At 34.3% G+C, this 16,222-nt stretch overlaps 1 protein-coding gene across 1 annotated transcript; it reads right to left on the minus strand.

Annotated features, from left to right (window-relative positions):
* Nucleotides 1–8,104: 8,104 nt before the first annotated feature.
* Nucleotides 8,105–10,371, minus strand: LOC107865852 (probable N-acetyltransferase HLS1). Its single transcript, XM_016712046.2, has 3 exons — nt 10,074–10,371; nt 9,725–9,873; nt 8,105–9,140 (listed from the first exon to the last, which is right to left on the minus strand). Exons 1-3 carry the CDS (start codon nt 10,293–10,295, stop codon nt 8,288–8,290), a joined length of 1,224 nt encoding a protein of 407 aa, XP_016567532.1. The 5' UTR covers nt 10,296–10,371; the 3' UTR covers nt 8,105–8,287.
* Between the last annotated feature and the right edge of the window lie 5,851 nt (nt 10,372–16,222).

Consider the following 16,222-nt stretch of genomic DNA (forward strand, 5'->3'; position numbering starts at 1 on the left):
GCACAAATAAGGGGTGCTTCTCGAAGCCCTTGAGACGGTGAACACAACTACGGAATCAATTTGGATTTTCTACGGTTGAATCACAAGATAATTGGAGTTGAAATTTGGCTAGGGTTTCTTAGTTTTCAATAATGGATGATAAATAATGGATATGAGGCTAAGTATATGTATATAATGACCAATTTTCGTTCAAGAGGTGATGGAAAATGACCATATTGCCCTTAAAAATTTAAGTAAATCCGAATCTGTCCATGGTGGACTGTTTTGATAGGCTAAAGTAAATCGGCCATAACTCTTTGCTCCGATATCGGATTTGGGTGAAATTGGTATCGTTAGAAATATAATTCAAAGGTATTTCATTTGATATAAAGTAAGCCACCCAGTTCGTCCTGTACAAGTAGTTATGATCGTTTGAAGTTGACCCTAAAAATCTGTTTTGAGAGGCTGAAGTAAAACGAGTATAACTCCTTACTCAGATGTTGGATTTGGATGAAACCAATTGCATTGGAAAGAAGACTCAGAGATCTTTCTTTTGATATGTGGTAGCCCTCCCAGTTCATTATATTGAGGGAGTTATGATCGTTCAAAGTTGACCCAAAAAAACTGGCAGGCCTCAGTAGTTTTCCTGCACATTTTACTGTTCACATCCCGGCCACCGTTTTAAAGTTTCGAACGTGCTCGCTTATATCCGAAACTTATCCGTTTTTGGAAATCTTTATATCGTTGGAAAGATTATTCAATAACCTTCGTATGGAACCATCGACGGGAAAATTCCGATATAAATAAAGTCGATTCCTATACACCTATAATCAAACTATACACTTGAAACCATCTCAAAATAATCAATACTCATACTTAAACTCATATATACCTAACTTAGGATCAATACATATACCCCAACACATATAACAATGACTAATGCACGTAATTAAGTACGGGGTGTTACAACTTAGTTCTGAAATATTTGACAAATTTGCTCATATTGTTCAGTTGTGAACCTTGGTGACATGACTACAACTCTTGTATTTTGCATGCTGTAGGCTGACTGTGATGCTTGAGTAGCATCCTGAGATTGTATTTGCAGTGGATGACAGTTCCAATTATCATCTATAGCATTGTGTGCACTAGGACCAGTTCTTCTTTGCTTGGATCTGTGATTATACCCATGTCTGTGACCATAGTTATTTCTTGTCTCAATATTCCCTTTGGAATCACCATGCTTGGGATGCCCTGGTGGATATCCAACCAGTTGAAAGCACTCACTCTAGTAGTGTCTTTTCAGTTTGCAGTGATCGCATACTGTATTTGGATTATAGTTTGTGTCATAACCTCTTTTCCATTTTGTTAGAGTTTTGACCCGATTTTGTTGATCCGGCCTAGAAAGTTTTGTGGTGCAACCCATGTTGGTGATTTTTAATGGGGTCTGTGGTGGTAGCGTAGGGATCAGGCCGACAGGCCCGATATGGACCTTTATATTTTTTGTCCTAGGACTTATTTGTATGCACATATTATATAAGTGCATTTAGTGGGTTGTTTTGGGTATTCAAAAAATTCAGCCTTCTCCACATTGTACTCTCTTTCTATTATAGTGAAATCTCCTCTGCCTCTGCTCGTGGTTTTTTCCGCAAGGGTTTTCACATAAATCTGTGTGTTGTTCTTGTTTTCTTTTACTTGTGGTTTGCTTATTCTGTCTAAATCATAACAAACTGGTATCAAAGCCTGTTCGATTATTTTCTTGGGGATGACAACCATGAAGTATGATATTCCGTTGTTGGATCGCAACACCAGATTTTTGTTATAGAAGGTTAAGATACGGGTTGTGCTCGCGCAGATAGATTTGAACGATGCTCTATTAGGGTTTGATAATATGCCCTCATCATTGACGGACGAGGACAAAGGGCGTAAGGATCGAAAGGCTCTATCTTAGATCTACCTCCATTTATCCAATTAGATTCTACAGGATATTTTGAAGAAAACCACTGCCGCTGTGTTGTGGTTAAAATTGGAATCGTTGTGTATGAAGAAGAGCCTGACAAGTAAGTTGTATCTCAAACAGCGAATTTATTCCCATCGTATGTTTGAGGGCGCGTCTTTGGAAGATCACCTATCTGTCTTTAAAGAAATCATCTCTGATTTAGAGACTCTAGAGGTTAAGTACGATGAGAAAGATTTAGGGTTGATTCTGTTGTGTTCGTTGCCTGCATCATACACGACCTTTAGGTATACAATTTTATATAGTCGTGATACCCTGACCATAGATGAAGTCTCTGATGTGTTGTACTCTAAGGAGAAGATGAAGCATCTTGTAAATAGGTCGGAGACTCAAGGAGATGGTCTCCTTGTTCGAGAAAGGAATCGTGAGAGAAACTCTGGGGGTGATAATAAAAACAAATCGAAATATAGAAATAAAAACAAAACCTGTAATTACTGCAAGAAGAAGGGCCACATCAAATTCGAGTGTTGGAAGTTACAAAATAAAGAGAAAAGAGAAGCTCCAAAACAGAAGAGAAACCAACCAGAGAAGTTCGGTGAAGCTAGTTTTGTTGAAGATGGCGGAAGTGATGGAGAACTCTTGGTTATTTCTAATGGTAACTCCAAACCCTGTGAGGATTGAATTCTTAATTCAGCTTGCACGTTTTATATGTGTCGCAATCGGGATTGGTTTATAACATATGAAGCAGTCTCTAAAGATGTTGTGTTGATGGGAAATAACACACCTTGCAAGATAGCTGGTATTGGAACAATCAAAATTAAGATGTTTGATGGGGTTGTGAGGACACTTGTTGATGTGCGGTATGTTACAAACCTGAAGAGAAATCTTATTTCCTTGGGTACCATTGATTCGAATGGATCTAGGTACACTGGTGAAGGTGGAGTCTTGAAGGTTACTAAAGGTGCTCTTGTTGTGATGAAGGGACAGAGAAAGTCTGCAAATTTATATGTCTTGCAAGGGTCTACGATTATAGGTGATGCAGCAGTTTCTACCTCTTCTTTATCAGAAAGTGACGTTGCTAAACTTTGGCATATGCGCCCGGGGCATATGAGTGCAAACGGGGTGGCTGAACTAAGCAAGAAAGGGCTTCTTGATGGACAGAGTATTACCAAATTGGAGTTCTGTGAGCATTGCATTTTTGGGAAGCAGAAGAGAGTCAGATTCACTAAAGGCATCCACTAAACTAAAGGCACACTTGATTACATTCATTCTGATCTCTGTGGTCCTTTTAGAGTACCTTCTAGAGGAGGTGCGAATTATTTGTTGACTATTATTGATGACTATTCTAGAAAAGTTTGGGTGTTCTTCCTGAAGCAAAAGAATGATGTGTTACCTACTTTCAAGAAGTGAAAGATTATGATTGAAAAACAAATAGGGAAGCAGGTAAAACGTCTTCGGATATATAATGGTTTAGAGTTCTGTTCTAATGAATTTAATGCTCTGTGCAAGTCAGAAGGAATTGTGAGGCACTTGACGGTTCGTCATACTCCGCAGTAGAATAGTGTGGCTGAACGAATAAATAGGACTATAATGGAGAAGGTGCGTTGTATGCTCTCTAATGTTGGTTTACCCAAGTCTTTTTGGGTCGGAGATGCTTCCACAACTTGTTTTTTTATTAACCGCTCTCCCTCAGTCGCGATTGATAAAAAGACTCCACATGAGGTATGGTCTGGTACTCTTGCTAGTTATTCTGATTTGAGGATATTTGGATGTCCTACGTATGCTTATATTGATAATGAAAAGTTGGAGCCTAGATATGTCAAGTGTTTATTTATTGGTTATAAGCCTGGTGTTAAAGGTTATAAGCTTTGGTGTCCAGAAAGCAGAAAGGTTATAATTAGCAGGAATGTTGTGTTTGATGAAACTGCCATGCTTTGGGCTTCCTCCGAATCTAGTGCTTCGCCCTCAAATGAGATTAGTGACATGAATCAGCAAAATTCAAGCACCCATGTTGAATTGCAGATTAGAGCAGAGTCTACACCAGTGCCTACCTCTCAGTCTAGCCCGAAGATACAGAGTGATACTATTTCTTCTTCACCACCAGTGGCGCCACAATATTCTATTGCTAAAGATAGGCCTAGAAGAGATATTAGATCTTCTCAGAAGTATGCTGAAGCTGATTTGGTTGCTTATGCATTGAGTGTAGCAGAAGGTATTGGTTCCGATGAAGATTCCTCTTCTTACTCAGAGGCAATTAGTTGTGATAATTCCGGCCGATGGATGATTGCTATGCTGAAGGAGATGGAATCACTTCATAAGAATGGCATATGGGATCTGGTGAGATTGCCTAAAGATAAGAAAGTTGTCTGTTGTAAGTGGGTATTCAAAAAGAAAGAAGAAACATCGGGAGTTGAAGATGCTAGGTACAAAGCAAGACTAGTTGCTAAAGGTTACAGTCAGGTTTCAGGTATTGACTTCACAGATGTATTTTCTCCAGTTGTAAAGCATAGTTCGATTCGAGCATTGCTTGGTATTGTGGCCATTCATAATCTTGATCTTGAGCAGTTGGATGTCAAAACTGCATTCTTACATGGAGAACTTGAGGAGGACATCTATATGCAGCAACCAGAGGACTTTGTAGTCTCAGGAAAGGAGGACTATGTATGCTTGCTGAAAAAGTTTCTTTATGGCTTAAAGTAGTCGCCCAGGCAGTGGTATAAGAGGTTTGACTCTTTTATGACCTCTCATATGTTTCAGAGGAGCAGCTATGATAGTTATGTCTACTTCAAGGAGGTAAGTGATAGTCCATTCGTATATCTTCTCTTGTATATTGATGATATGTTGATTGCAGCAAAGGATATGAGAGAGATAATAAAATTCAAAGCCTAGATCAGTAAGGAGTTTGATATGAAGGATCTAGGAGCAACAAAGAAGATTCTTGGCATGGAGATTCTGAGGGATAGAAAGAAGTGTAAGTTACACTTAAGTCGGAAAAGATATATTGAAAAAGTGCTTCACAGGTTCAATATGCAAAATACCAAGCCTGTTAGTACTCCATTGGCAGCTCACTTCAAACTCTCGGCCACGTTATCTCCAAAGATTGATGATGAGCGTGACTATATGTCTCGAGTTCCATACTCTAGTTCCGTCGGGTCTCTTATGTATGCGATGGTGTGTTCCCAACCAGATTTATCTTATGTTGCCAGTGCAGTTAGCAGATACATGGCAAATCCTAGCAAAGAACATTGGAAAGAAGTTTAGTGAATATTCGGATACTTACATGAATCTGCTGATGTTTGTTTGCAGTTTGGGCGAAACAGAGATGAAGTAATCGGGTATGTTGATTCTGATTTTACAGGAGATCATGATAAAAGGAGATCCCTTACAGGCTATGTTTTCACCATTGGTGGTTGTGCTATTAGTTGGAAAGATACCTTACAGACTATGGTTGTTTTGTCAACTACTGAGGCAGAGTATATGGCTATTACAGAGGCTTTCAAGGAAGCTACTTGGTTGAGGGGTCTATTTGGTGAACTTAGCAAAGACTTACAGATCACTACAGTCTTTTGCGACAGTCAGAGTGCTATCTTCCTTACGAAAGATCAGATGTTTCACGAGAGGACAAAGCACATCGATGTTCGGTATCATTTTGTGCGTGAAATTATTGCTCGTGGTGATATTGTGGTGACCAAAATTAATACTTATGATAATCCTGATGATATGATGACCAAGACATTACCAAGTGCCAAGTTTTAGAATTTCTTGGACTTGGTTAGTGTTAGTTGTTAAGATGTGCCGTTAGGGGCTTTTGTGGAAGAGATGGAGAGTTTGTCTTGAAATGGATTTTAGTTCTGAATTAGAATTCGTGTCAAGGTGGAGATTGTTAGAGTTGCGGCCTAAATTTTACTGATCCATCCCAGAAATTTTCACGGTGCAACCCATGTTGGTGATTTTCAATGGGGTCTATGGTGGTAGCGTAGGGATCGGGCCGACCGACCCGATATGGACCTTTATGTTTTTGGGCCTAGGACTTATTTGTATGCACATATTATATAAGTGCATTTAGTGTGTTGTTTTGGATATTCAGAAAATTCAGCCTTCTCCATATTGTACTCTCTTTCCATTATAGTGAAATCTCCCCTGCCTCTGCCCGTGGTTTTTCCCGCAAGGGTTTTCACGTAAATCTATGTGTTGTTCTTATTTTCTTTTACTTGTGGTTTGCTTATTCTGTCTGAATCATAACACATTTCTGATATGCACCACCTGAGTAACTGGACGTAGAGTACATGGCTACAGCATCACCTATATTAGGTGTAACACCAAGAAGACCTATGGCATTAATAGCTTAAGCCACAGACTTCTGACTTTCATCACTCATAATCATGGAGTATGCCATGTTAACAGTAGGCAAGGGTGTCATTAGCAATATCTGACTTCTTGCTTGAGAGTATGTGTCATTTAATCCCATAAAAAATTGGTGCAATTTTTGCCTCTGGAGATACATCACGAACTCTCTTGATTTCTCACAATTGCAGGCAGGAGATGACACCATAAAATCAAACTCATCCCACAAGTTTTTTAGCTTAGTAAAGTAGATAGAAACAGACTGAACTCCTTGAGAGATAGTAGCAATTTCTTGATGGAGATTATAGGTTCTTGAACCATCAATCTTATCAAATCTTTCTTTTAAATCTTGCCAAACAAGGTGTGCATTAGATGCATACACTATTTCACCAAGAAGATCAAAAGATACAGAATTCATTAACCATGATAGAACAATTGCATTTACCCTTTCCCACTAATTACCCAATTCAACAGAGAAACTTTCTTTCTTACAAGATCCGTTAACAAGGCCAAATTTATTACGCCCTAATAATGCAATTCTAATTGCTTTACTCCAAACAACATAGTTCTCACTTCCTTTCAACTGAAATGAAAAAAGAGAGTTACCAGATACATCCACAGCCGATAGGTGCAGAGGATGATTGATATCCAGAATTGCAGAGGAATGGGAACTGCTCTGAGTAGGAACTGCAGTTGAATCCATTGCTTGAGATTCTGATAATGCTCAACAGATTCAAACGAAATGTGAATTTCTTGATATCAAGAAGAATATAGGATAGCGTGAGCACTGATTTGAATCAACCTGACTCTGATACCTTGATGAATTAGTGATTAAGAAGCAGCTGAGTTAGTGATCAAGAAGCAGTAGAGTATGAAGATGATGAAGATGAAGAAGTAGAAGATTAGAGTGAAATGAGAGAAGAAGAAAACTTTCAATCTTTATTTTCATTCATCTGAGTAGTACATGTAGCCTATGTATATATAGAGTAGTATTCTTCTAGAAGATAACTAACTACCTTCCTAACTAACTTTTGTAACTAACTGATACGTAGCTCCTTTGTTACATTTGTATTAACCTATCTCCTTAACAATTTTAACTTTGATTCTTGTGATATTTGATTAAATATATGTAATTTATAATTGATTAATATGTGCTTAAATTTTTTAGTCCGTTCCTATGAAAAATATATTTGATTATAGAGCTATATTACCCTAAAAATTGGAGTATCAACATAAATTCAACATAATACATGAATAATTAAATAATTTAATAGTTACTAATTCATTCTATTGTGAAGATTCACAAGTACGAAGTTCAAAAGCACATTACTTTCAAGTACTTGAAGGTTTTAATGTACTTGCTCGATCAGATGTCATTTATTGATACTTATAGCACGATTCCCCTTTAGAAAATAGTTTTCTTTTTAGTTGGAGGCGGATTCTAAATTTAAATTTATGAGTTTAACTTTCAAGATTTTTAGCGTTGAACTTATTATATTTTTAAATTTAGGGGGTTCATATATATATATACTCTTTATTGAAAAGCCTTAACAATTTCTTACATGCAAATTTGTATTTCATGCTGAAAGTACTGGGTTAATATGAACCTGATGGCTGATACTGACAAGCTAAGCTATATCCGCCCTTATTTCTAGTTACTTCCTATGTAATAATTTTATATAACGTAAGCTTGATTGAACAAGAGTTTAAGAAAGAAATAAAGACGTTAAGAATTTATGGTTTAAACATGTCATGAGGTTTTGTGACAATAAAGAAACATGCAATTAAAGGTAAATGAAAAAGTTTATAAAAGTATAGTCTAATATAAAAAGATGAGATTCGTTTTAGAATAGGCAAAATGATGTCGGAGACATTGGGTTGGTTAAAATTGGATAGAATCATTTCCTCCTCTCACTTTTTTTTTTTCTCCATTTTTTGGGGGATGGAATATACAATTACTCATAATTAAGCTTATCTAGAACTCCATGCAAACCTATCAAACCTAATTAGCTAGAAGTCACGAGGATCAACGAAAATGGCTGATGAAGAAGAAGCTTGAGACTCCACCCAATCATCATCCTCATGACATTCGCTCACATCAAGTTTCTTCATGCACCACAAATCTCCCCATGAAAACTTGTTCCACCTTGGAATTGCCTCTCTAACAGGATCGTCAAGTCCAACTTCAGATACTAATAGACGACACTCTCCATCCTTTCTCCCCATGTTATGCGCGAACGCGCAAAGTGATTTCATGAGCCTTGGACCGTATTTACCTTCCATGTGAATACCATACAACAAATAAAACCCAAACGTCTTAAATATATTAGGAATCGAAGGTACCCTTAGCCATGGCATCCATGAGTCCAAAACCCTAGAGCCTAGACAAGCAGCATATTTTAGCGACGATATGCCTCTCACTTGTAGCTTGTAAACTTCCTTAGTGTTCCAAACACTTAGTATAGCAAAAGTTGATGGAAAAGATCCACTTTTTGGGTCCCAATTTAGGAGTGTTTTCTTTGGTACAGCCATGAAAGTACCTAAATTAAGCTTGTTGTCAAGGATATCATCTATATCTCTAGGGAAAAACTCTGAGCTAGCGAAAATACGTCGATAGAATGACTCAGAGAGCTGTGGTGAAACTCTAACGATGGCAATGTCAGATGCAATAGGCTTGTAATGAGCATGAACTGGCTGTACCAGCACTGAAGGAGCACGAAATTTCGCGTAATTGCATTTTGATGTGAATAGTTTGATCGAAGCTTCGTTGTTGCTGTCCGTGGCCATATAAGCATATTTTGCACCATTTGTTTTGCTCCATTCTTCTATTTTCTCAACTAGTTTTGTTGCAATGCCAAGCCTCCTGATGTTCATGGAAATATAACAACAAAAATAGTTAATGAAGATATTTTGAATATAATACTAATATACTATAGTTAGAGAAAAGGTGTGATGGGAATTAAAACATGTTAAGACGACGACTTTGTATAATTAATTAAAGTCTTAAAAGTAAAAGGTCTTTAAAATATGGTAAAAAGTAGGAGACAATTTTTTTTTGCAATGTTCTAGTCATTTTGAGAGTCTCCCATTGATGTTTGTAAAGTGAACAAACTAAAGGTGCTTTAATTTGGCCCACGCTTATTATTTAACCTATTCAAACATACTGTGAATTAAAGAATATGTTCTGATAATGACATGATTATTTCTCATAAAATACTGTTTAAAGAGCATCATCTTGCGTAGATTATGAACTTAATGGGATGGTTGGAAAGCATATCCTTTGCCATATTGTGTTTTCACATTTGTGTGTGGATCCTTGAGATTTTTAGTATAGATTCAAATATTCTAACAATGCGTCAAGAAGATTATTTGAGTGATCAAGAATATTTTAAAATTGACGATGTATATAACTTAGAACATGAAGATGGTGATGAAGTAGTGTCATACCTGTGTTGAGATGAAACTCTCAGGCCAAGAATATAAGCAATCTTTACATAAACTGGACATGGAGTTGAACCTTTGTTTCCTCTTGTCACAGTCTTTATACACCCTCTAATTATCCCAACGATTTCTCCATCTTCTCCACACTCAGCTACCTGTTCAATATACATCATTAACATAAATGGCAATGAATTCATGTAGTAATAGTCACTTGCATGGAATACATGTTATATCCAAAGGGAGAAAAGGACGGCAGATGGCTATTAAAACCATCAATTTAAAGACTCGATTATTAGTATCTCCACGTACTCTAAGAACACATAAATTGAAACGAAGAAAGTAATTACATATATACCAGCATGACATGTAAGGGGAGATTGCGAATACGACTAATGGGGTCACCCATGAGGTCAGTGAACAACGATGGCTGCCCTCGTTGTCCAAAATCACACTGTCCCTCCAATTCTTCCACAGCCACCTTGTCCTTCTCTTCATCGTATTGCCTCACAACAACTAATGTTGTCTTGTTACTATCATCATAAGTTGCCAAATTTTCTTCTGAGATTTGAAGAGACATTCACCTGTATAGAGTGGTGGGGGGGGGGGGGGGGGGGGGGGAATGTTTGATAAAACTATCTATTGATGATTGAGCTGATAAAATTTGTTCTATCATCCCATATATATAGATAGTACCTGCAGCTTGTACTATACTTTGGTCCTTTATTTATTTTTATTTCATGTTAGTAAAAGAAGTGGACCTGCTAACTGATGACATGGCACCATCGCCGGTTTTGGAGGACCTTTTTGTTAAAATTCTTTGATTCTTGGATTAGCGTTTTAGCATGGATTTTGGATCAAATTATAAATTTTTCCTTAAATATGTCTTTGACCGTAAATTTTGGATTAGGTTTAAAAAAAATTTATTCAAATATCTGTTTGATTATAGATTTTGGATCAAATTTTAAAACTTTTCTTTAAATATCTGTTTGATCATAAATTTTTGAATTGGATTTTAAATTTTTTTTTTTCTTCAAATATTTGTTTGACTATAGATTCTAAATCAGATTTTAAAATTTATCTTCAAATATATGTTTGACCATATACTTTGAATGAGATTATAAAGATTTTATCTTTAGATATATGTTTGACTACATATTTCGAATCAGATTTTGAAAATTTATCTTCAGATAACTGGTTGACCATAAATTTTAATCAAATTTCAAAAATTTGTCCTCCAAAAGTTTTCAAGTTCCAAAACTAGCCCAGACCAATTTTGGATTTTTGGACTTTCACTTAGAAAACTTTATTTTATTTTCCAAGTAAAATACATGTCTTAATACAACAATTTCAAAGAGAATTTTAAATTTTTTCATTTTTAACTTCAAAATTTATGATCAAACGAGAGTAAAATATATCGTAATTGATTCATATTTTAAAAGATTTAATATAGATCAATATATTCTTAATGCTAAAGGTAAAGAGGTGCATGCATCTATATTATAGCTAATACTTTATTATCCAATTGATGGTGATTGTTAATGTTAAGCTAGCGGATGGTGTTCCGATAATTGTTTCTCCATTAGATTGTCATCTTTTGTTTGATGATGGTGGCAATGAATATTGTTGAGTACCACATCATATATAGGTAGTGAAATGAGATTTGAGCCTTTCATCAATTCTTACTTGTTAAACTAATTAATTTTTAGAGTTGAGTTAGCTAGATCTAATACTCTTTTCTTATCGTGATATCAAGTCGGAAATATAGGGTTTAATTAGATTTAAGTTTCAACTCTTATCAAATGTTGTATCTATATTTTAACATCATCGAGCGTGATATATGTGATGATATGAGATCTCTTTATCCTTGATAAAAAATTTCGGATTCGAGTGATGAAAGTGGAGAAAACATTGATAAGGAACACCTTTTTCTAGTACCGTCTCTACACCAAATTAAATAATTAATTCCAAATTTTGGAAGGAAGATTCTTTATGAAGAAATTCTGATTCATATCTTTGATAGTCCCTTCATTTTTCAAGTACACATAAAATAAATATTATAAAGGTAATTAAGGAAAAGGGAATAGCATGAGAGAAAAGCAAGGAGAAAAAGGAAAGGTGTAGCACTAATTGTGATTAAAACAATGCTTAATTAAGTGAAAAAGTTATTGTTAGCTCTAGGACATACTTTCCTACTGGATGTGGAGAACAAAGTAGTTTCTTGGATCAATAATTGGGTTGGGTTGGTGAGAATGGTGGCCAAATAGAGAGGGGGTTTATTGGCTAACATGTGGAGGGGGGGCTTATTAGATGATAATTAAATCACATGATGTTCTATATAATTAATCCATTTGCATTCTGCGCCTTTGCCTTTTTTGCCCAAAATATAATGCCTTAATGACATGACCAAAAGGGGACAAGTGTTGGATGGATGAGAAGGCACAAACCTTTTAATATTCTGTCTTTCAAATTCATGATTCGACTAATTCAAATTCACGCACGCAAAACTCATTTAAAAAGAAATGTTTCCTATTGGAATAATATTCTCTCTATTCTAATACTTGAAATATAAAGTGTCTGATTAACGATGGAGCAAAATCCTATTTAACAAAAAAAAAATGTATGAAGAAGCAAACATGACTCAATAGAGATTAAGTATATATACACTAAAAAAAATTACTTATTTATCTCGAATCTAAAACCTACAAATCGACTAATTAGATTTGAGTCGCACCTGACTCATTTAAAAGGAAACTCCTTCTATCATTGTATTCTTCATTTTTCAGAGAATTCAAATTCAAAATCTTTAATTATAAATGAAGAAACTCTATCCATCGACCAATGCACACCAATCTTTCTTTTTAATTATCCTAAAACATTATTGCTTCATGTGTCCAATCTTAAACATTTGGATTAATATGATAACACGCCGCCTAGCTAGAAAACAAAGATTTTCTCCACATGAAAAATCTGAACCTACTGGATTAGTAGCTAGGGTAGTTTACCAATAACAAGATCTTCCTTTTAATTAGATAAATAATAATCTAACCCTAAGTTTAATCCTTCAACATTAATTATACACATGTGATTAAAGCAAGTAGCCTAGAAATAGAAGGCTATATAAGTTATATGAGTAGCCTATAACGATATCTATGTAGTTAGAGCACGCCAAACAGATAATTAGCCATGCGTGCCTCATCATATGCACTTATAATGTAGAAATATTTAAATAATTAAGTTACTTATTAAGTAATCATAGGTAAATTAAATATTTTATTAATTGGTAATGTGGTAAAAATAGTAACCAAGCTGCTTCACAAATTAAAGTTCTCCAATAGTATAAAAAGAATTACACTGTCGATGTCTATAATTTGAATAAACTTTATTATTAATAATTTAAAGATAACTAGTAGAAGGAAAAGAGAAGAGAAGATGAACTATATATATATTTACTTTTAGCAAAGATTAATTAGTAGCACGTATAAATTAAACTGGACGAGAAAACTCTTAAAGTTTTAAGTAGTAATATACAAATATAGGGTTTTAGGTTTGTTTTTTTTTTTTTTTTTTTGAATTTACTAAAGCAGAAGGTGAATTAAAATATAAAAGAGTATACATTATGCACGTGATGATGAGGATAATATATATGACTACATCCTATATATTCCACCTTTTTCTCTCTAAAAAAAAATGATGCCTATGTATAATTGCGTCTAACTAAGTTCTATCTTATCTCAAAAGCATGTTCTAATTAAGTTGAATGCATATAAGTCATAATAACCATTTGTCTAAAATTGATTCTAGATTAAATTCTCTAAACAATGAGAAGAAGAAAAAAAGGAATTCTAATAGATGAAGAAAAAAGTTGAAGGACAGGATCAAGAAATGATATGATAAGGTAAAATAAACAAATATTCATTTGGGGTTAAAGCATATTCTTTTTAATTTCAATGTATTTCTAATTAATGTTCAAAGAGAGAATATAATTCTGTGGTATAAATATATATGTTTAATGTAATCTTGTTGTTAATCACTTTTCCAGATTTCGATCTTCAAATTTCCATCCTTTTCTGTAATGTTCTGAGTTAGGTCATTGGTACAACTTGTTGCTTTAATTTAGTTTATATTATATAGTTGAAAATTAGAATACCATGACCTCATAGCCATCGTCTTAATTTATAATGCTAATGGTGGCTGAATCTTATCATTGTAATAATAGTAAAGTAACAAAGCTACTTTCTCATCTAAAGATTATTGAACCATTATTATGTTTTGAACTATTGCACAGACAACAAAAATGAGAATAGAGAAGCTCGTTCATATTGTCGGTTTTAAGTTCAAATAAAAAAGAAGGATTCGTTGCCGAGGGTAAAATGGACAGTCTGTTATCTTATCCTCTTCAAACTCCAGTACTTGTTAGATTACACAGTGTCAGTTGTTGTCGTTGGATTGTGATACATCACTCGTAACGTCGTCATCAACGGTTAAAACTTAAAAGTAATTTTCGCGTAATTTTTAAATATGTAAATCTATTTTGTTTTTTTTTAATAAATTAAAGATTTCATATTTGATTCACATTTCACAAGTTTACTCACAAAATTTAAGTAGTGTCAAGTTTACTCACAAAATTTAAGTAGTGTCACATAAATTGAGATGGATCGAGTAGAATAGTAATCCGATTCTATTAGCATTCGAGTGATTTCATTTTCTAAAAGTGGAAGAAGCTGAAATCTTGTCTTTTTAATTTTTACTAATATTTTTCCCTGTGACTTTTTGCTATCTTGATCAAGGAGTTATTGAGTTTTCATTCAGTAATGCTACAACTAATAACACCAAAAATATAATTAAAGTTCAAGCTTTTAGTTAATTAGCCACTTCACCTTTTGATGTCCCAATCATGGTTTGTAACCTTTTCTTTAATGTTTTCTGCAAACGCGTTCAATTAAGATTTTTGTTAATTACACTAAGGTTATTTTAGAAGGGGCCGGGGTGTCGAATTAATAATAAAGTTGTCATCTTGTGATCAAAATGTCACTTTTTCGAACGGTAAAAGCAGTCAATAATATTTGTATGAGGGTAGTTAGACAAACTGTACGTCTACATAGTACTCCTTAGATGTAGTCCTTACATGAACCCTATGTAAATACACCTTCTTTGTGCACAGAATTATTTTTTTTAATTATTAATTTTTTTAATATACTATAGTTACTTTAGTCCCAACGTATGATAATGATTTATGGACAGTACTGTCTCACAATGTTTTTGTTTTCTTTGTATTTTGGTTTCTTAGTCCCTATGGATGATGATAATTGATGGTTATTGATTGGTGCTTAATGATGCTTTTATTTATTTCCTGCATGTCTTGCTTTTCTCTTAAAAGTTGATCCCACTTGCAAATTTTAGCTTGATGATAAATGAAACTAGTGACTGCTGACACCAAACTTTACAAAATTATCCCAATTTCATGTAATATAAGATATTTCATTCATGGAATAACAACTTTCTTTGTTTTATTGTTTAGTATCCTAAAAGATTTTTTTTACTTTTACGAGTACTTATTTGGTGCTTATGATGATGACTAGAGTTTCTGTATTGCAATTTGCATCTTAGAATATGGATATCTAATATTATTGGTCTGATAAATTCAAGTTGTGTGGGATTCATTAGATAGGGATCAAAATTCACCTTTCAGGAATCTCTCCATATTTAAGACACAAGATCAAGAATTCTAATTAAGGGCGAAAAAATCTCATCATGTTTCTCAATTTTTCGCCTACCCTTTTATCTTTAAAAAAAGGGAAATATAATGAGAACGTAACAAAAATAAAAGGTTAAGTTACACAAATCTCAAACTCAAAAGATTATATTACCCAATATCTCTTACCTTCTTAAAATTTACATAAAATCTCGATTTTCAACTTTACTCTTGATACATATCAACAAAACTCCACATTCTATTTTTACTCCACCATTAACTCATGCAAGATATTTTTTTTCAAAGATTACCTTCCCTAAAGTGTCTCCCAAATTATAATCAATTAAAACATCTTTATTCCCGATTTGATCCCATCCATTAATGCATGCAACTATTTCTTTTCCCACAATTTCCTCTCCTAAAATTTCTCCCAATTTTTTTTTTTAAAAATTGATTGATACATGTATAAATTTATTTAGTTATTCATACATGTTTATTCTTTAATGGTGATTCATATGAATGATAAATATGATATCATTATATGGGTATTATGGTAATTCATAAGATAGATATGGTTTTAATGGTAGATACATATGATATTAATGGGTGATACATATGGTATTATGGTGATACATATGATATTATTGGGTGATTCATATGTTGTTAATGGGTGATACATTTTGTTCACATCAGAGGAGAATGGAGCAGTCATCCCATCACCGAAGCTCACTATTCTGGTGAACCAGCGCCGCTCCACTGTTTGAAATCCAACTTGTAACTGATTGCCACTGTTTTCCTCTTTCTTAATCTTA

This window comes from Capsicum annuum, chromosome 3 (assembly GCF_002878395.1).
Source record: "Capsicum annuum cultivar UCD-10X-F1 chromosome 3, UCD10Xv1.1, whole genome shotgun sequence".
In the NCBI taxonomy this organism is placed as follows: domain Eukaryota; kingdom Viridiplantae; phylum Streptophyta; class Magnoliopsida; order Solanales; family Solanaceae; genus Capsicum; species Capsicum annuum.

What these genes read in the sequence shown, in the direction of transcription:
- LOC107865852 (XM_016712046.2), bottom strand. Translation starts at nt 10,295, where the DNA reads ATGTCTCTTCAAATCTCAGAAGAAAATTTGGCAACTTATGATGATAGT. An exon ending in TCCCCTTACATGTCATGCTG is followed by an intron (nt 9,874 to 10,073) that starts GTATATATGTAA and finishes TATATTGAACAG; the next exon opens with GTAGCTGAGTGTGGAGAAGA. An exon ending in AGAGTTTCATCTCAACACAG is followed by an intron (nt 9,141 to 9,724) that starts GTATGACACTAC and finishes CATGAACATCAG; the next exon opens with GAGGCTTGGCATTGCAACAA.